At 37.4% G+C, this 20,534-nt stretch overlaps 1 protein-coding gene across 3 annotated transcripts in view; it reads right to left on the bottom strand.

The window, feature by feature from the left end:
* The window catches only part of LOC6038075, a 554,342-nt gene that overhangs the window by 133,508 nt on the left and 400,300 nt on the right, over positions 1 to 20,534 (bottom strand). For all 3 annotated transcript variants that reach the window (XM_038257659.1, XM_038257658.1, XM_038257657.1), the window contains 3 exons: positions 11,540 to 11,806; positions 11,179 to 11,469; positions 3,745 to 3,879 (listed from right to left, as the gene is read on the bottom strand). In XM_038257659.1, coding sequence (XP_038113587.1) covers positions 3,745 to 3,879; positions 11,179 to 11,469; positions 11,540 to 11,806 — 693 coding nt within the window. The remainder of the gene's footprint in view (positions 1 to 3,744; positions 3,880 to 11,178; positions 11,470 to 11,539; positions 11,807 to 20,534) is intronic.

Raw genomic sequence — 20,534 nt, 5'->3', positions numbered from 1 at the left:
TCAAACGTTCGTGCTGTCTCACTCGAACAATTCTAGAAATACCCCTACCGTGGAAAAGTTAGGTAACAACAATGGCATTTCTTATGCTAACGTCGTTTCGGGTTCGGGTTCATCCACGAATTTTAAATCCTCTACCAACCTTTCTGAAATTGGGCAGGTACCTCAAATCTCATTTGAAAATTTTTCTGCTGGCAACGCTTTGGGATCTTCTGATCTCGGCGATGTTACGTTTGAAAAAATGACTTTTTGCAAAACTCACTGTTTGGTTTGATTCAAACAATGAGTAATGCTACATCCATGATGGAAGCAATCCAGATTGGATTAAAATTTGCGAATGATGTTGTTCTTACCCTGAAGTTTAATCATGGATCTAAGTAATTCCATCAATATTATGAATTTTAATGCTCGCTCTTTAAAAGCGAAAGAAAATGAATTTTTCAACTTTTACGAGTTCATAACGTGCATGTTGCTGTTATAACCGAAACATTTTTAAAAACTGGCACTTATTTGAAAAGTGATCCAGATTATAAAGTTATAACTAATAACCGAATGAATCGAAATGGCGGTGGAGTTGCAATAGTTATCCACCGTAGTATGACTTATAGCACGTTACGTGACTTTAAGTTAAAAGTTATTGAAAGTTTGGGCATTGAACTTGAAACTTCTTTTGGGAAAATTATGATTGCAGCTGCATATTTGCCATTCCAATGCACTGGGAAAATAAAAATTATTTCAAAGGGGATTTGAATAAACTTACTCGGCATAGATCTCGATTTTTGATCATCGGTGATTTTAATGCCAAACACCAATCTTGGAATAATTCAAAAGTAAATTCCAATGGTAAAATTCTGTTCAGAGATTGCACTTCTGGTCTTTATTCGGTTTTATACCCGAATGGGCCAACTTGCTTTTCTTCTGTTAGAAATCCATCAACAATTGATTTGGTGTTGACAAATCAAAGTCAGTATTGTGGTCCTTTAGTGACTCATGCTGATTTTGATTCTGATCATCTTCCAGTAACTTTTTCACTTTCTCATGAAGCAGTTACCAGACCCAATAGTTCTGTGTTTAATTACCACAAAGCTAATTGGGACAGGTATCAGCATCATATTGAGAATAATTTAAATCATGATTTTGTTTTAGAAACCAAAGCTGATATTGATTCAGCCTTGGAATCTTTAACTAATGCAATTTTGGATGCTAGGAATATTGCTATTCCTAAAGTCCAAGTCAAATTTGATTCTCCCATTATTGATGACGATCTTCAGCTTCTGATTCGTCTGAAAATGTTCGCCGAAGACAGTATCAACGTTCTCGTGATCCTGCACTGAAGCGAATTCAAAAGATTTGCAAAAGGTTATTGACCACAGATTCACTCTCCTGCGAAATGAAAAGTTCGCAAGAGATGTCGAACAAATTAAACCTTATTCCAAACCTTTTTGGAAACTTTCAAAGGTTCTTAAGAAACCTCAAAACCCATCCCTTCTTTAAAAGATGGTGATAATATTCTATTAACTAATGGGGAAAAAGCTCAAAAACTTGCTCAGCAGTTTGAGAGTGCTCATAATTTCAACTTGAATGTTTTGAGTCCTATTGAAAATCAAATTTCAATAGAATTTCAGAATATTGTTGAACAAGAATTTTCATCAGATGAAGTTTTTAATACGGATCTGAATGAAATAAAATCTATTATCAAAAATTTAAAAATATGAAAGCCCCTGGTGAGGATGGCATTTTTACATTTTAATTAAAAATTACCAGAAGCAACTTTAAGTTGCTTGGTCAAAATTTTCAACAAATGTTTTGATTTGGCATATTTTCCCAGTAGTTGGAAAAATGCCAAAGTAATTCCGATTTTGAAACCGGATAAAAATCCTGCTGAAGCCTCAAGCTATCGGCCCATTAGTTTGCTTTCATCTATTAGTAAATTATTCGAAAGAATAATTCTTAATAGAATGATGACGCACATTAATGAAAATTCAATTTTCGCTGATGAGCAGTTTGGATTTCGCCTTGGGCATTCAACTACTCATCAGTTGTTGAGAGTTTCAAATTTAATTCGAAGCAACAAATCTGAGGGCTATTCTACTGGCGCTGCTCTTCTAGACATAGAAAAAGCATTTGACAGTGTTTGGCATAAAGGTTTGATTGCGAAATTGAAAAGGTTTAATTTTCCGATTTATATCGTGAAAATTATTCAAAATTATTTGACGGATCGTACTCTGCAGGTATGTTATCAGAATAGCAAATCTGATCAACTACCTGTACGTGCTGGCGTCCCTCAAGGAAGCATTTTGGGTCCAATTTTATACAATATTTTTACTTCTGACTTGCCTGATTTGCCCCCAGGATGTCAGAAATCACTTTTTGCTGATGACACAAGCATCTCCGCCAAAGGCAGAAGCCTTCGTGTCATCACAAGAAGATTACAAAAAGCTTGGATATTTTCAATTCTTATTTGAAAGAATGGAAAATTACTCCAAATGCTGCAAAAACTCAACTTATTATTTTCCCTCACAAACCAAGGGCTGATTTTCTTAAACCAAAAAGTCATCACATTATAAAGATGAATGAGGTAAATTTAAAGTGGGAGGATCAAGTGAAATATCTTGGACTTGGTTTTGACAAAAACCTTACTTACAAGGATCACATTGAAAGTATCCAGGTTAAATGTAACAAATATATTAAATGTTTGTATCCACTTATAAACAGGAATTCTAGACTTTGTCTCAAGAATAAACTGTTAATTTATAAACAAATTTTCAGACCTGCCATGCTTTATGCTGTGCCGATCTGGACAAGCTGTTGCTTAACCAGGAAGAAAAACTTCAGAGGATTCAGAACAAAATTCTGAAAATGATTCTGAAACTTCCTCCCTGGTTCAGCACCAGTGAACTTCATCAATTAGCCGAAGTTGACACTTTGGATGTTATGTCCAATAAGATAATTGATGCATTTCGACAAAAATCATTGCAGTCTTCAGCTGCATTGATCCGCTCTTTATATAGTTTATAAGTTAGTTTTAAGGTATCCCTTTTCCCTTTTGTACATGTAGGACCTCCTACATTTGAAATCACTGAATAGCGAAAGCTACAATATTTCATGAATAAATGAAAGTTGCTAGTATTTAAAATTGAGGTGAAAAGTCATCGTTTGTGATTGGACACTCAATAATATTTTAACTGAATGAATGTACATGGAAAAAATTTGAAAAAAAAAAAAAAAAAAAAAAAGCACGAGTTGCTCGTTGGGTTGAACCGCATTTGCTAGGAAATTCAGGAAATGGCTGATTCAGTGAAAGTAAGATGAATTAGATTTGAAAAGGCTTCAGTGAAGATCATTATATACTTCAACAACATACTGCCGAAAATTAAATTTTTCATTGAAAAAACTTCTACAACTGATTGTAAACATTTAAAAAAATGTAAAACATATATTTTTTCATTATACATCAAATATTGCAAAGTTGAGGGGCAATAATTTGTGATATTTGTCGGTCACGTTGCCAACACGGGTAATTTGAAATAGATTTTTTTCAATCAAATGAGAAAACTATTTAAAATCGTCACATCACATTTCTTTGATTCCGTTGTTTATTCATTTTTATCCTCAAAACATCCTCAGTGAAGCGGAAAACCTGCATCTGTCTTTACGTTTCAAACGGAACAATACACAGAGAGTCCCTCATAATCCTTGTCGTGGTCCTCCTCTTCTCCACAACACGATAGGTCCCACCCCACTCACCTGCTGAAGCAGCGCCAGCAGCACTCCTCCCTCCCCCGGCAGGAAGCTCCGGTAGTGCTTGATCGCGTATTCCAGGCACGACTGCAGCACACTCGTGCCGTTGGTTTTCTGGTAGCCAAAGGTGAGCCCGCGGAACTGTTCCAAGCAGCAGCAGCAGTGTTGCAGATTTCGCGCGCGGAAAAGTTTGCGGTTGTTTGCCCGCATTTTTGGATTTTTTTCGTGTTGTTTTTCCCGCCGCGGTTCATTTCACAGATAGGCACATTTCGTGGTTTGGTTACGAGGACCCGTGATTTTTTTTGCCAGGGTAATCCGAGGTGGCAGTTTAAGGAGAAAAAAGAAAATAGGATAAAAGTGGGGTTAGTTACGGGGGGAAAACTTGTTGTCCTTCAATGGGATGTGTTTTTTTCTGTTCTATGGAAGGATTATGACATGTGTGAGCGTAAAATTGATGCTAACCGTGAACTGCGTAGAATTGTGATGCACTAATCTTAGGGGATTCAACTTGTTTACTTTTTCAAAAATTATATATGTTTACATAGGTTCCAAAATATTCATCAATATTAGAATGTTTGCACACAGATCAAAGAAAGTTTTGACTCCATAGTCCGTAATTCTTATTGAAAATTTATCTAGGATAATCAAATCTTCGTGTCAACATGGTAGCTTTCCGGATATGGAAAACATTCGGATCGTGTGCAAGTTATTTAGTAAATCACAGTTTCTAGAAGAATATTGAATATATTCATGCCCCGGTTTATATTCGGCCCCGTGCTTAACTGATGCAAATTGCTTACGGGATTTTGGCTAAATTGAGACATTGGCTATAATGCCATGTAAAATTATCCAAACTTCAAAAATTTATAGTGTTTTGAAATCGGTATGATGTCAGCTATCCAAAATACGTTTCCTGTATTTTGAAAACGCAATGTTATTCAAAATTATTGTTTTTGCTATACGGGTATCTAATGGTCGGGGTTCTTTTATACATTTAGAAAGTTGAAAGTAAAATACTGAAAGTTTAAAGTTAAATGAAAAAACTTTAAATTTTCACAAAACTACGTATTTTCGAGAAATCTCGAGAAATTTCGAGAAATTTCAGGTTTTACAATATGGGTATCAAATGATCGAGATTTTTTCAGACATTTCGATAGAAATAATATTTTTGTGAAATACCCAAAATTTTCACAAAACTACGTTTATTCGAAAAAATATTTTTTTAGATTTTTACAATAAGGTATCAAATGACCAGGATTTTTCCATACATTTCGAAAGTTTTAAGAATTTTTTGGAAACGATAAAATTTTTAAACATTTAAAATCCAAATTTATTTTTATAATATGGGTACCAAAAGATCGGGATTACTTGCATTTCAAAAGTAATAACAATAAATTTTGTAAACACTGAAATTTTTACAAAACTACTTATTTAAAAAAATACTCATGATTTCAGTTTTCTACAAAAAAACAGTTTTATGATACCCGTATAAAAAAATTTAAGTTAAAGTTTTTTTAATAAGTAATTCTGTGAAATGAAATAATCCCGATCATTCGATACCCGTTTTGTAAAAACCTAAAATTTTGTGTATTTTTACGAAAAGACGTATTGCCCATGATCGCATAAATGTCCCATATGCATTTTCATCCCTTTTGAGTTATTGATGCAGTTTGGTTCAGAATCGTGTGCTCTTTCAAAAGTTCTTAAGATATACAATACTTTGTACTAGAAATCAGGAGGAACTCCAGTTTTTTCGTGAAAACTTAACACGTAGCCTTATGTGTAAGACAAGCTTGTTTTGCGTTTTTCTCATATGGGACAGCTATGCGAACATAAGCAGCGTAGTTTTGTAAAAATGTCGAGTTTTTTTTTGAAAATACGTATTTTTCTGAAAACTTTGAGTATTTTCAAAAATGATTATTATATCTTTCGAAATGTAGGAAAAAATCTCATTTTTTATACCCATATAGTTAAGAACAATAATTTTGAGTTGTTTTTCGAGAAAAAAATACATTTTAAAAATACAGGAAAAATACGAATTTTTGTGAAATTTTTCATATTATTCCCGATTCTAAAACACTCTTATTTTTTAAAGTTAGGATGACTCTTCTTAGAATCATAGCCTATGTCTCTCATAGTGCCAAATTCCCATAAGCTTTGTGCCTCAGTTATGCACGCCTCGGTTTTGCATCGCCCGTATGCGGTGCTAAACTGAGGCATGACTGTATTGTGTTTTGAAATTTTAAAGAACAATCATTCGCTTAAGCAGCTAGGCAGCAATTACAAGTAATTTCATTCTTTCTCATTTGTGTATTTCTAAGTAGTTTTGAGAATTTCCAAGGTATTCAAGCTTGAAATAGTGATGTTTTGGAAATGTTGTGTCAAATGAACTTTTATGTAAAATAACACAGAATTAAAAAAGAACATATTTTCATCGGAAAAAAATACAGAAACAGTCCCGAAAATTCTGACATTGCTCGTAACAAAATTGTTAAGAATTTTGGAACATGTCATTTTAAATTAAATTTTTAATATACTCTTCGAATCTGCAATAAGGGACCATCCATAAACCACGTGGACTGATTTTTGGAAATCTCAGAAACCCCACTCCCTCCCTAGTGGAAAATTTCCATACAAAACAAATATTTTTTAATGGAGCGTGGACAATCGCTAACCCACCCCCGAGGTTTTTTTTTGAGTGTAGAAGTGTTCTACAAAAATCTTGATTTTACGAAAACAAGTTTTGAAAAAGTATTTTTTTTATTTCTCTTTGTTTCGTTGTTCGTGTCTGTCGCGGGTTACCGTGAACGGCTATGATAAACGACAACCAACTTTTTAAAAACCTTTTTTCTGTTCTACAACTTTTTAGAACATTATTAGACTCTTAAAAATAACATTGCAAAATCAATATTCGAAACGTACATCAATTTTCCTTTGAAATTAAATATTACAATTATTTTTACCTGAGTAACGAAAAAAAAACAGAGCTTTTGAAACTTTTTTTGATTTTTTTTTTTCTATGAAAAATGCATACATAATTATGAGTACGTCTTCAAATTTAACACAAAAGCCCCGTTGACCATTTCAGGCTGCAACTTATTGACATCTTTTTTCGCATGTTCAAAACTGAACTCGAGATCTCCGTCACGAACGGACCACGGATTCGTGATCAGGGACAAATCGACCAAATCGAAGAGGAGTCGGGGCAACTGCTGTGTGAGTTGGCGGAGAAGTACTCCTTAACAAGTCTGGAGTTTATTCAAAAGGTCCAGTAAACGAATCTTTTTTCTCTGGAGTCCTCGGAAAAATATCAATTCGGATAATCGGATAAAAAAATCGTTGTATTTTTTGGTTGGTTGTGCTCAAATATGAACCCATACGGAAAAAATCAATTCTCAAAATCGTGAATTAAATTCACGAATGCGAGAACCACGAAGGAATATATACACGTTTATAGTGCAAATGCACCATAATCATGAAATAATTCCTTCGTGGTTCTCACAATCGTGGACTTAATGTACGATTACGAGAATTGATTTTTTTTCTGTGCAATAATGCTCTAAAGTGACTTGGAAATTTTAATTCCAAGATGGCGCCCAAATGTGGTGATGAAATATTGAGAAGATGATGATTCGATTATCCAAAGTTCCTATGAAACCTGCAAATAACCGAACCTTGGATATACAGGTCTTTATTGTTCTTTTTACCATAGATGGATTCAAAGACAGCAAAAAAAAATTAGGAAGAATTGTTCATTAAACCTGTTTAAAAAACTCCGAAAGTGTTCCCGTGATCGTACATGCAAAAATTACTATGTTAAAAATTTTATAGACGTATTCAAATTCTCAGCCATCGAAAAATCCCTTTTCACTAATCAAAAAGTAAGCACAGTCCCAATTTCGGTTCCTTATCCCATCCCTGGCCTTGCCTTAACCCCCAATGCACTATGGGCCATCTCCATACAAACAGGCGGCCAAATTATTTTTTTGCTTTTTAAAAGTTTTTCCATACAAATTTGGGTAATTGTATGGTATTGAAATGATATACGTCGATTTTTATGACTTTTCATGTTTTTCAATAGTTGATTGTTTATAATAAATAGTCTTTTCATACATTTGCAAGTGCAACAGAATTGCGTATATATTGTATTGCAAGTTTATATTATTAAATTATGGATAAGCTAATACATCCCCACTTTAAGGACACAACCCCTTCCTCCTGTTTCTTTCACCCCCCCCCCCCTCTCCTCCTCCCCTCCAACAAAATTTTGTTAAGCGTAATAAATTCATTTTAAGTCAAATATTTATTATTTACTGCTGTGTGTTTCTTTTGTGAGTCCATGCCATATAACTTGAGACCCCCTACCCTAACAGAAAAATTAATTTTATTCAAAATATCAACTATGAAGTAAAACGATAGAAATAGAGTTTGTGACAGCTTCAGGATATGTTAAAGGTACTTTTTTAGGATGTTTTATACTAACCAACATAGAACTTAAATGTGAATCAGTTTCATGGATTGATCGCAGAAATTCATCATGCTAAGTCAACATTTTGCTGAATACTTTTTCCGGTATCAAACTGAGATTCTCTAGTTTCGCTTGAGAAACTTCGGTACGAATACCTTATTTTGACTAAGGTACTCAATGTAGGCAACAGAAAATTCCAATAAAGTCATTTCGAACTTCTTGAAACCAGGTATTGATTTTGAAGCGACGATGCCCACGAAGTTGGTAGCAAAGCAAGTGAAATAAACGGGCGCATATGTAGATTGCACCAAATTTTGATAAAACGTAAATGTTCAAAATGGCATATCTCCGAAAACGCAAAAAATCGCAGGCTGGAAATTTCAGCAATGTTAGATTATAATCCAATCTTTCAAGTGATCTTAGTTTCATGTTTAGCATCGGTTAGCAAAAAAAGTACTCGATTAACAAACACAAAAAAATATGATTTGTCAAAAAAATGCTCCAGTTATTCGATGAAAACTTCAGTTTTTGGTTTAGAAACTACATTTTATCTATTAATAGTTTCAAAGTTTATCTGATTACCTTTCCAACGATGTATATTTGTCCTAGTAAAACATTTAAAATTGCTGAGCTATGTTAAAATTAAACAATCAGCCTTTTTTACAAAAAACGCTAGTTTTTTACTCCATTTTTTGACTTTCAGCTTGCGTATCTCCGTAACGAACAAACTTAGAGCTTTGAAAATTTGGATTTTTCTTAGTTAGAATGTTTACTTTCGAGAAAAAAATACCAAAAAATATTTGGAGAAGGTCACTTTTTTGAAACTTGGCCACCCAATGTACCATAGTGCAATGGTAGTCCCACCATCTCAATCAAACATCTTCAATCAATTTTTAAAGTTCGATCCCACATCCCAATGTCGGTGCTCCTGGCGTCCTTTTGGAAATGGTGCGATCTTTGAATATTCATGCGGGTTTTCGTTCACCTTTTCCGTTCAAGCAAACCATTTACATTCATTGGCGACAAATGTCTCGCGTGCCCTCTTCATCCTGTCCTACCCTTGTCCTTTATATCCCTTGCTGGTAAAAATGCAAAAAGGTAACATGGTCCTTTTCAGAAGGAAGCTCTGATTTAATCCTCCTAGAATTGGCAAGCTGCTTTTCTTGGAAAAGTTTCAGGAAAAAATTGAGTGTGAGCTCAAAGTGTTTCCAGGACGAGATTTTAAATTTTCTTCGATTTTAATTTTCATAACCTTAGGCACCAACATTTTTCCTTCTAAGAAAGATAGCAAGCGAACTCCTAAAAACTCAGCTCGCAGGCTTATTTTATCGTCATCGATTTGGACGGGATTTGGTTTCCGTCGGATTCCGTTGAGTTCTGCCAAACTGCCTCAAGGCATGGATGATGTCACCGGGCTTACCAACTCGGGGCCCCGAGGCTCACGCAAAACCAAAATGTCTCAATTCGGAATGTCGAAAGTTTCCGGCATGGAAAAGCCGCAAAAAGGTATGCGGCCCCGCCCAATCCTGTTAGCATAGAAATGGCGAACAGAATACAGACTAAATTGGGAAAAAGTTTAGCGTAGGCCTCACCGCCCTCCTTGCAGGCAGTTGTTGTTCCTAATGCTTGATAAATATTTACTGTGTAAAGGCCTCGGCCTCGGATATCGACAGCAAAGCGGCAAGGGTTAAGGAGAGGTCTTACAGGGGAATGCATAATTTAATCCAATAAGGTGACACTCTTGAGCCGGTTTATACTGTATTTTGGTATATTTGCAAATTTGTTGCGAAATTTGAGGCAGAAATCACGCAGGAGCCGTTTATTATGAGCTTTTGGAATTGCACTTTCAATAGTTATTAACTCTTCTAGTTGAAAGTTGTCCAAATATATTCTGTCATGTCCACTAAAATGGTTTTGAAATGCATCAACAAAATGTAATCACTTTATTTTGATAAGCAATTAACGAGAATTCATTGTAGGGGAAATATACCCTTTCTAATCAAACACCTATCTTCGTCATATGGAGAGTTTGATGCTCGATTATAGCTCAAAAATCTATTTAGGCTATAAACATTCCATCAACAGCACCGCCTCAAGTAAGCACATCAAATATCAAATATAATGCACTTTTGATCATTATTTCTGTTTTGCGAGACCATTTCTCATAATTTTGTTGGCACACACATCCACACGCAAGATGAGAGCGTAACTGCTTAACGAAATTCGCCAACAATATCTTTTCACTTGCGCTAACGTTTTAAAGCGCTTAAGATATGAAATTGCTTCCAACTACCGGCAACATGTTCTTTTGCACATTAGTTAGTCACTCACTTGAAAAATAATCCCGAAACATGTAAATAATTAGCAAGCGCCATCAAAAAAACAAACGCGCCAAGTATTTTGACGTTTGGCTTTTGACGACCCATTCCAATCGAAGGCTGAAGAAACTTAGCGAGAAGCGAAGGTAAATAAAGAACAAAAGGTGGCCACCAACACCACCAGCGGCGCCTGTTGGAGTGGGCCAGTGATGCCAGGAAATTTTCTCTGTTAGTGTTACTTTTCGTGAGTGTTCGCTTAAAATTTCCCAATTTTGGCAGCACGATGCAGACCCAAAAGAGCGCTGGAAGAAAAAAGAACTGAGCTGAAAATAGGAAAATGGGCGAGGCCCAATGCATTTTCGACTGATTAGAATACATTTGGGAAATATTTTTTTTAAATGCTTGTAAAATGAATAGAATAACTTTTAGTAAAAGTGAAAATAAACAGAAATGTTCACAAAAAGTTGCTCTACTCATTGGTGTACTTGGTTTTAGTAGATTTCAAGGAACACTCCAGATTATCCAGCATCATTCAAACAAGACCGCTTAAAATGGGTATATTTCCCCTATGTCAAATCAAAAGTGAAATCAATAATTGTCCAGTTAGCATCCATTTAACAAAAAAAAAATCCAATCTACCAATATTGTACCCACCTCATTCTCAATCTCGATAACACCGTCCGGAACGCACTCAGAAAAATCCGGCATGAGCCACTCCGGCCGGCCAATGTCCCGCTGCTCGCAGATCCGCTTAGCCTGACCATCCCCACGCTTGGGACAATCTGCCAGAACGGCCGGCCCTGACGCACTCGGTGGCCAGCTTACGCCGTAATCGGCATTCTTCGGACAGAGCGTTACCGACCCAGACTCCACCACCGTCACGTGAACACTCTTGGAGATGGGCGCCACCGAGTTGGACACGATGCACGTGTATACGACACTTTTCTATAGAAATTTGGGAGAAAGGCCATTAGTGAGGGCGTTTGGTGGCCATTAGCATCAATTTTGATTTTACCTGGACGTTTTTCACCTTCAGGATGCTCCCGTCCGGGTAGAGGTCCTCCCAAATCTCGACGGCGGGATCCGACTGAAAGAGGGCACCGTTCTTTGTCCAGCTGTAACCGAGCGTGCCGTACTGTTGGTCGGAGTCTTGCGAGAGGCACCGCAGCAGCAGGGAATCGCCCCGAAAAAGCGTCACACTCGGGGGGTCAACGCGGAGTTGGGGCGCGCCCAGGATCTGCACCTTGGTCGAACGGCACTGCTGCATTCCCATGTCGTTTACCTGCACGAAAAGTTTGGGAACGTCGGAGAGCAAAACCAGAATGGATGGGACCGAAGCATGGAAAGAAACGAAAGTAACATCATCGTAATGAATATAAATGAAAAGAAAATAGAATTTTCCGTTCACAGTGGGTAAGGGGGTGGGAGGACACAAGATTGTTTGCCAATTATCCGGTGGTGCACGTCTCGATGTCGTATCGTTCCGGCGATGCCCTTGGGGAAGGGTTGAACCCTGGTTTGCTTGTTTTGCTTCTATAGTTTAATACTCTTTCCCGGATTCACCAAGGTTCAAAGACTCATTTCTTTTTTTCCTGCCATCAAAATTTCAGTTTCCGATGCATTAGACATTTTTTTTTAATGAGTTATTTTTGTATTAAGGCTATTTATATACCTCCATTTGTGTTTTGTTTGTTAATTTATAGTGTTTAGTTTTTTTGTGGGGTTCAGTCCTAAGATTAGCATCTATGATTTTTTCTTTCTGGATATTTTTTATATCTCAAAAAGTTTATTTATTTAGAAGTTTAAAAATCTAAGAAGAAAAATTTAATTTAATTCAACCCAGAAGGGTATTTTTTCATTTTGAACAAAAATTGTCCTTTTAAAATTTCGTGTTTTTTCTAACTTTGCAGTGTTATTATTTTGAGTGTAGCAATGCTGTTAATCGATGAATCAACGTCATCGATGTCGTTGATCGTTGATTTAAACGTAATCGTAATCGCAGCCATCGTTGATTTAATCGTCAACGTAACGGAGTCGTTGATTTAAACGGCGTTGATCAACGCGTTGATTATCGATAATCAACGAGTTGATCAACGGCGTTCTTTTATAGTTTTCTAGAGTTTTATGAGGAAAGAACGATTTTTTCATAAATGTATTGATTGGGAAACATTCTCAAATAGATGTGACATGGTTTTTCGGGGATCCGGGTGTACCAAGAGGACCGAAGTGACCGGATTTTAAACCGTAATTTAAGCCTTAGCTGGTCACTTTCATCTCCACTTTGGTTCCCAAGTCCAACCAGGATTTTTCTTATGTAAATGACACCGAGGACGGACGGGAACCGAGATATGGTCGGATTCACACCGGAGTTATTGTTCCGGCGGGTTCAGTAAGAGTCTCGCATGGCTAAATAACGACAGAATTTGTTTTTCTATGATACAATACTGAATTGACCGCATGACCCATGTTCCAGAACCCAGATTGAGATCGGCCAAGATGTCAAACTTCATGACAGACCGGAGAAGCCTACTGTTGGTGATCAATGAGTTTCGATTGAACCCCACGAGAAATATCTTTCGTGTGGTGCCGAAAACCGATCGCAGTAGGTCATAAATATTTTGTTTACTCTTTGAATACTAGCAGGTAGCTACTCCGGTCTGTCATGAAGTTTGACATCTTGGCCGATCTCAATCTGGGTTCTGGAACATGGGTCATGCGGTCAATTCAGTATTGTATCATAGAAAAACAAATTCTGTCGTTATTTAGCCATGCGAGACTCTTACTGAACCCGCCGGAACAATAACTCCGGTGTGAATCCGACCATATCTCGGTTCCCGTCCGTCCTCGGTGTCATTTACATAAGAAAAATCCTGGTTGGACTTGGGAACCAAAGTGGAGATGAAAGTGACCAGCTAAGGCTTAAATTACGGTTTAAGATCCGGTCACTTCGGTCCTCTTGGTACACCCGGATCCCCGAAAAACCATGTCACATCTATTTGAGAATGTTTCCCAATCAATACATTTATGAAAAAATCGTTCTTTCCTCATAAAACTCTAGAAAACTATAAAAGAACGCCGTTGATCAACTCGTTGATTATCGATAATCAACGCGTTGATCAACGCCGTTTAAATCAACGACTCCGTTGACGTTGACGATTAAATCAACGATGGCTGCGATTACGATTACGTTTAAATCAACGATCATCGACATCGATGATATAAACGCCGTTGATTTCAACGATTAACAGCATTGGAGTGTAGGGTAGGGTAGTCATCAATGAGACACTTTTGGTTTTCAACTTTCAACGATTTTTCTAATTTTTTCATTAGCATGTTTTAATGAGCTTTTAGTTGCATTATCTTTCTTTTAATGTGTTCTAACATTGACCAAAATATGAGATCGATCCGACATTTACAGCCAGAGTTATTCAACTGTCTCATTGTAGACGCACTTGGTAGGAAAAATGAGACAGCTGGGGAACAATGTGACACTTTACGAAAATCAACATTTTTCTAGCAAAACATCATGTTTTTGTATTGTTCCATTGCAGGTGACTTGCCTTGAACATTTTAGAGCAATTTTGCCAACATGAAATTTTTAATAACAAAAGTTACACTAAAAAGTATTGAAATTTTGTATAATCCATATATTAATACCAAATAACTTAGTATTTTTGGTTAAATGAAGTTTAAACTCTATAAATATGCCAAAAATCACTTTTAATTCATGTTTTGAAAGATTTCCATCGATTTTGAAAAGTTTATTGAAGAAAAATCAAAGTGTCTCATTGTTCCCCATGGGCTGAAATGAGTGGGGAACAATGAGACAGCCCTGGATTCTGGGTATATTCTAAATTTTGGCCAAATCTAATGAAAGGACATTGTAGCCCAACTTAATCCCTATGGAACGTCGAAAGAAATTTGAAGAAATATTAGTTTTGGTGTAAATGGCAGTCTACGAGCGAAAAAGTATTTTTTGTCCATAATTTACTTTTACACCCCATAATCAAACATTTATGAATAACTTTTCAAGGGAGCGTCCATAACCAAAGCCACTAATATGGCAGACGTGTATCCAGTAGACACACCTTTCCCCCAAATATGAGCCTGATTGGTTGAAACTACGACTTGTGAGAGCCATTTTATCATTGTTCCCCGTGTCTCATTGATGACTACTCTACCCTAACATTTTGTTGCGTTTTACTTTGTTTCGTCGATCGTGTCTGTCGCGGGTGACCTTGAACGGTCCTCGATTTTTTGTTAAATTTTGGTTTTCAATGTTGAATTAAATTTTCAATATAAAAATGCTCTACAGTTTACACCGTTATCAAGTGAAATAGCACTTAAAAAAATATTTTCAACTGAAAATTCCAGTTTTTTTCGATTTTTAAAACAATATCCATGATTGTTCATATCTAAAAAAAATCGAGGAGTTGAGATCACTTACACAAAAAAACAGCAAATTAAAGAAAAACAAACAAGAAAATTTAAGTCTCATTGGAACAGTTTGGTTGAAAAATTTAGAAAATGGTTGAACACATATTTTTTTTTGGAATGATCCATATTTATAAAACATTTCATAGGTTGAAGATATTTTTAGTTTTTGTTTTTGCAAAAACACTAGTTTTTTTATTTTCTAATGTTTTTTTCTTAAAAACTTTTTGTTCTTCTACTCGTAACTTTCCAACTATTATACCATAAGACTTTCTTCTAGTTGCATTTTATAGGAAATTGTCCAAATGATTGATAAAGTGCACCGTTTTCAAGTTAAATCCATTTTTATGTGACTTTTTTGAAAATAGTCGAAGTTTTTCATTTTTTTAAATTAATGCACATGTTTGGGTCTCGTGGCGCAGGGGTAGCGGCTTCGGCTGCCGATCCCGATGATGCTATGAGACGCGGGTTCGATTCCCGCCTTATCCACTGAGCTTCTATCGGATGGTGAAGTAAAACGTCGGTCCCGGTTTCTCCTGTCTCGTCAGAGGCGCTGGAGCAGAAATCCCACGTTAGAGGAAGGCCATGCCCCGGGGGGCGTAGTGCCAATAGTTTCGTTTCGTTTGCACATGTTTGCCCACCTTTGAAAAAAAAAAAAATTGAAAAGCTGAGAAAATTCTCTATTTTTTACTTATCCGGACTTTGTTGATACGACCCTTAGTTGCTGAGATATTGCCATGCAAAGGTTTAAAAACAGGAAAATTGAAGGACGTAATATTGAATGTTTGGCCCTTTTGAAATGTTAGTCTTGGTTTAAAAAATTATTTTTTCGAAAAGATCGGAAAATTTCACGAATGTTTCATATTTTAACATTGAAAATCGGACCGTTAGTTGCTGAGATATCGACATTAGAAAATGGCGTGTTGTTTGGGTGGGACTTAGAAAACATTAATTTTCCGGTTTTTAAACATTTACATGGCAATATCTCAGCAACTAAGTGTCGTATCAACAAAGTCCAAATAAGCAAAATTTAGAGAATTTTCTCAGCTTTTCAAAAATATTTTTTTCAAAACTGGGCAAACATGTGCACTAATTTAAAAAAATGAAAAACTTTGACTATTTTCAAAAAAGTCACCTAAAATGGATTTTATTTGAAAACGGTGCACTTTATCACAATTTCACTAAAGTACTTTTTGATTGCAAATTTGATTTTACATCGAAAAATGAAGTTGAAAAATTTTTGCGACCAATTTTTCGATTTTTTGAAAAAATCAGTATTGATTCAAAAATTCATATCTCGCTCAAAGATTTTTTGCACAACCTGGAAATTTCTGAAAAGTTGGTGCACAAAGTGAAGGAATTTTGTAAAATGGTCCGAAATATGTGAAAAATTTGATTTTTGTTTTGACACTGGTGCGTCACAAAATGGCCTCGCGTCCTCGTTCGCGTCTCTTTTTCGTTCGGTTTTTTCTGTCTCTCACAAGTATGCGTGCGGTCGAGCATCGTTGTGCCGCGTTTTGTCTTGGTGGTAGTTTTCGGCCAGAGCTGTGCTTGAATCATCGGTTGAATTTATTGGTGTGTGAGCGAGTTTGCGCTGGCAGCTTTTCTGAGAAACGATGGACGACGATTTTACGCCTACCCGTCGCTCGGTGGAGAGAAGCGGCAATGAGAGGCGACTGCGTGCCAAGCCGAGACCCGGGTGAGAGCGTTCTATTTATCTTGTGTGTTTGTCCCTGAATGGTGTTCGTGAGAGTGGATTGCACGTGGTTGAATTTTTGATGAACGAGTGTGTGTGTGTGTGTATGTGTGTGTGTGTGTGTGTGTGTGTGTGTGTGTGTGTGTGTGTGTGTGTGTGTGTGTGTGTGTGTGTGTGTGTGTGTGTGTGTGTGTGTGTGTGTGTGTGTGTGTGTGTGTGTGTGTGTGTGTGTGTTTTTTTTTTTTTTTTTTTTACAAGGTCGGAATCTGCTACCAGACACCTGAGAATTCATTCCTCAGGTAGTGTGGGGTTGGGAAAACAAAAAGAGTTTTCCTGACCCACTAAACCAGTCCTTGAACGCCGTGCCCTTGTCCCCCAGGACCACCTTTCAGTATAACTGTGTGTGTGTGTGTGTGTGTGTGTGTGTGTGTGTGTGTGTGTGTGTGTGTGTGTGTGTGTGTGTGTGTGTGTGTGTGTGTGTGTGTGTGTGTGTGTGTGTGTGTGTGTGTGTGTGTGTGTGTGTGTGTGTGTGTGTGTGTGTGTGTGTGTGTGTGTGTGTGTGTGTGTGTGTGTGTGTGTGTGTGTGTGTGTGTGTGTGTGTATGTGTGTGTGTGTGTGTGTGTGTGTGTGTGTGTGTGTGTGTGTGTGTGTGTGTGTGTGTGTGTGTGTGTGTGTGTGTGTGTGTGTGTGTGTGTGTGTGTGTGTGTGTGTGTGTGTGTGTGTGTGTGTGTGTGTGTGTGTGTGTGTGTGTGTGTGTGTGTGTGTGTGTGTGTGTGTGTGTGTGTGTGTGTGTGTGTGTGTGTGTGTGTGTGTGTGTGTGTGTGTGTGTGTGTGTGTGTGTGTGTGTGTGTGTGTGTGTGTGTGTGTGTGTGTGTGTGTGTGTGTGTGTGTGTGTGTGTGTGTGTGTGTGTGTGTGTGTGTGTTTGTAGCTGCTCTAACCCTCACAGTTTATTTACAGTAGAGGCCTAAACACGCAAGGGTCGAAATAGAAAATTCATTTTTTACATGCAATCGGAGTAAAACACGTCACGTCTCCTTTTTCGTTTCACGAACTTGATATCTGCTTTGCTTTACAATATTCTTGAAATACAATATTTCATATATAATGTTTTAAATCGAAAAAAACCTCAGAATAATATGCGCGGTAGTTATTCTGATTTTAATTTATTTGGCATATAATTCTCTTTCTCCTTGATTCAATCTTTCCACAGCCGGCTGTCTAAGAAAGAATCTTGAAATTTTAAAAACCCATCAACTAAATTAAAACAGTCTCTACAGCAGCATCCGATTGTTTGCTTTGAGAATAATTTTTCACTCTAATAAAATACTAACCTTCCATTTGAAATAAACGGGAAGTGTCTCTACAGCAGCATCCGATTGCTTGCCTTGAGAATAAAATCTTACCACTTTATAATATCAAGCCAACGGTCGCAACGCTAGCTTAGAGCGTATCCTAGACCTTATACCTTCCCAAAAACCGTCCAACTCCAAGCGAAACTTACTTGAGGATACCGTGGAGACTTTCCCTTAATACTCTGAAAAAAGTGGAGCATCAACACTTCCCGTCTTCCAAATCCCTTTCCTTGTCCCTGGTGCGCGGTGGAGATGGGAGCGGCCGGCAATGGACGGCTGTCATGGTGGTGAGAATCTGGTTCAGGTGGAGTTGGTTCTTTTCCCAGTTATCAATTCCTAGGCAACTTGGGCTTAGACAATCATCACTTCACATGGCGAAATCCAGTCTGCAATCCGCTAAAATCACCGTCTCCTAGCGAAGCGAAGCGAACCTGGAAATTTCTGAAAAGTTGGCATTTGATGTCCTCTAAAACATATCAAAAAACAAAAAATATTAAAAATAGTATTTTTTTGCAAATCAAGTTTTAGTGACAAAAAGTTAAATAAAAAATCACCAAAAATTTTTTCCGTGTATCAATTATTTTCAGTGTAGTCCATATCCATACCTACAACTTTGCCGAAGACACCAGAACAATAAAAAAAATCCTTCAAAAGATACAGATTTTTGAATTTTCATGTATCATTTTTGTATGGCCAGCTGCCAAATTTGTATGGAAAATTATAAGGACAAACTAATGATGCAAAATGGCTTCTTTGGGCATACCGAAGACACCAAAAAAGTTTCAGCCGGATTAAAAAATACAAAAATTAAAATTTAAGAAAAAAGACCGATTTCGTAGAGAATTGCTAAAATGCCTTTCAATATTGTTTCTTTGCAGCCTCTGGTCAAAAACTTAATTTTTACCCTTTCCTTATTTTTATATGTATTTTATTTGATCACCATCGTGTACCCCGAAATTTTTTACATGAGAATCAATGCATAACTCAAACTTATCGAAACCATGGCCGAGAAATGGAGGTTTTGCAGCGCGACTGTGTTTCAAATGTAGGTGGCGCCAAAATTAGGTTACTTGCCAAAAATCGTATCCAGGTTTTCAAGCGAAGATGGCGTTCGAATGTTGAACGTCCGAAATGTCAAAATCGCGCAGTAGCACCAACATTAGAAAAAAAATGCGGCTGTCATGCCATGGCACACTTTTTTCGTAATGTTGGTACCACCACGTGATTTTGACATTTCGGGCGTTCACCATTTGAACGCCATTTTCGCTTAAAAAGCTGGATTACTTTCTGTTGGATTGAAGAACAAAATCACTTATTTCTCATGATTCTCATTGATTAATGAACCATCAATTTTTGGGCGAGCAAAAAATTGTGAACTTTTTCTTTAAAAAACTTGTTTCGGAATACGAAAAAATGAGTTTCCTCGTATATATCAATGAAATTAACAGTTATATAGAAGAACTGTTAACGTATATTTTACACTCAGTCGCCAGCCAGCGACAAGTTAAGACGTGTTTTGCTCGTGTTGTCATCTCGCGTGCTTGGAAGTTTTTGACAGATGGAGGTGGAGGAATCCTCCGAGGAGGAAGATTTTCGTCCCGTCCGCGGGAATCGGAAGCGGAAGAAGTCCAGCGAGGTCGCTGGAATCGGCATCGAAGGAGAACAAGTTGAGAAGACCTTGCTCAACAACAACAAGTTCAGCCCGCTAGCGGATAACAAAAACAACAACAATGCCAGCCCAGCAGGAGGAGGGGACGCCCCGGCGGTTCCACCACCCGACCAGTCGGTAGGTAAACAAAAGCAACCACCTTTGGTGGTGAAGAACACCACGGCTCGTGGCGATAGTGGAAAGTTGTAAATATGGTTTCAAACCGATTTACAAACTAATTCGATTTGGAACCAAGGTGACCTGCTTCTCTGTCAAAGATTTTGACAAGTTGCAAGATCTACTCAAGAAGAAGAAAGTGGAATTCTACACCCACGATCGGCGGAGCGAACGAAATCATCGGGTGGTTCTTCGTGGTTTTCCTGATGAACTGACACCGGACGAGGTGAGTAGTGCGGTGCCTGAGTGGACGCGCAGTCCTGTTTTTTTCGTGTTATTTTCCGTCTCTTTTGTGTCGCTGTTCGAGTGCATGGGGTGATTGGTCATTATAATTAAATAATGGCATCAGTAGTGCGGTGCCTGAGTGGACGCGCAGTTCTGTTTTTTCGTGTTATTTTCCGTCTCTTTTGTGTCGTTGTTCGGGTGAGTGCATAATTGGCAAAGGGAGCGCGTGGTCGTAAAAAAATATTCAGAGTGAAAAGTGATTTTTTTGTGTGTGCCTTTTGTTTCGCATTTTTGTCGTGAATTGTGTGCTGCGAGGAGAAGATTACCCTCTGAACATGCAGCGTCATCAGTGTATAATTGGCAAAGGGAGCACGTGGTCGTAAAAAAATATTCAGAGTGAAAAGTGATGTTTTGTGATTTTCAAAGCCCTTCCTATATCATCGTTGATCGGAAGGCACGGCGTCGGGTGGACTGTGT

The sequence above is a fragment of the Culex quinquefasciatus genome, chromosome 2 (assembly GCF_015732765.1).
Source record: "Culex quinquefasciatus strain JHB chromosome 2, VPISU_Cqui_1.0_pri_paternal, whole genome shotgun sequence".
Classification (NCBI taxonomy): domain Eukaryota; kingdom Metazoa; phylum Arthropoda; class Insecta; order Diptera; family Culicidae; genus Culex; species Culex quinquefasciatus.
This window is presented reverse-complemented; position numbering and strand designations above follow the sequence as displayed.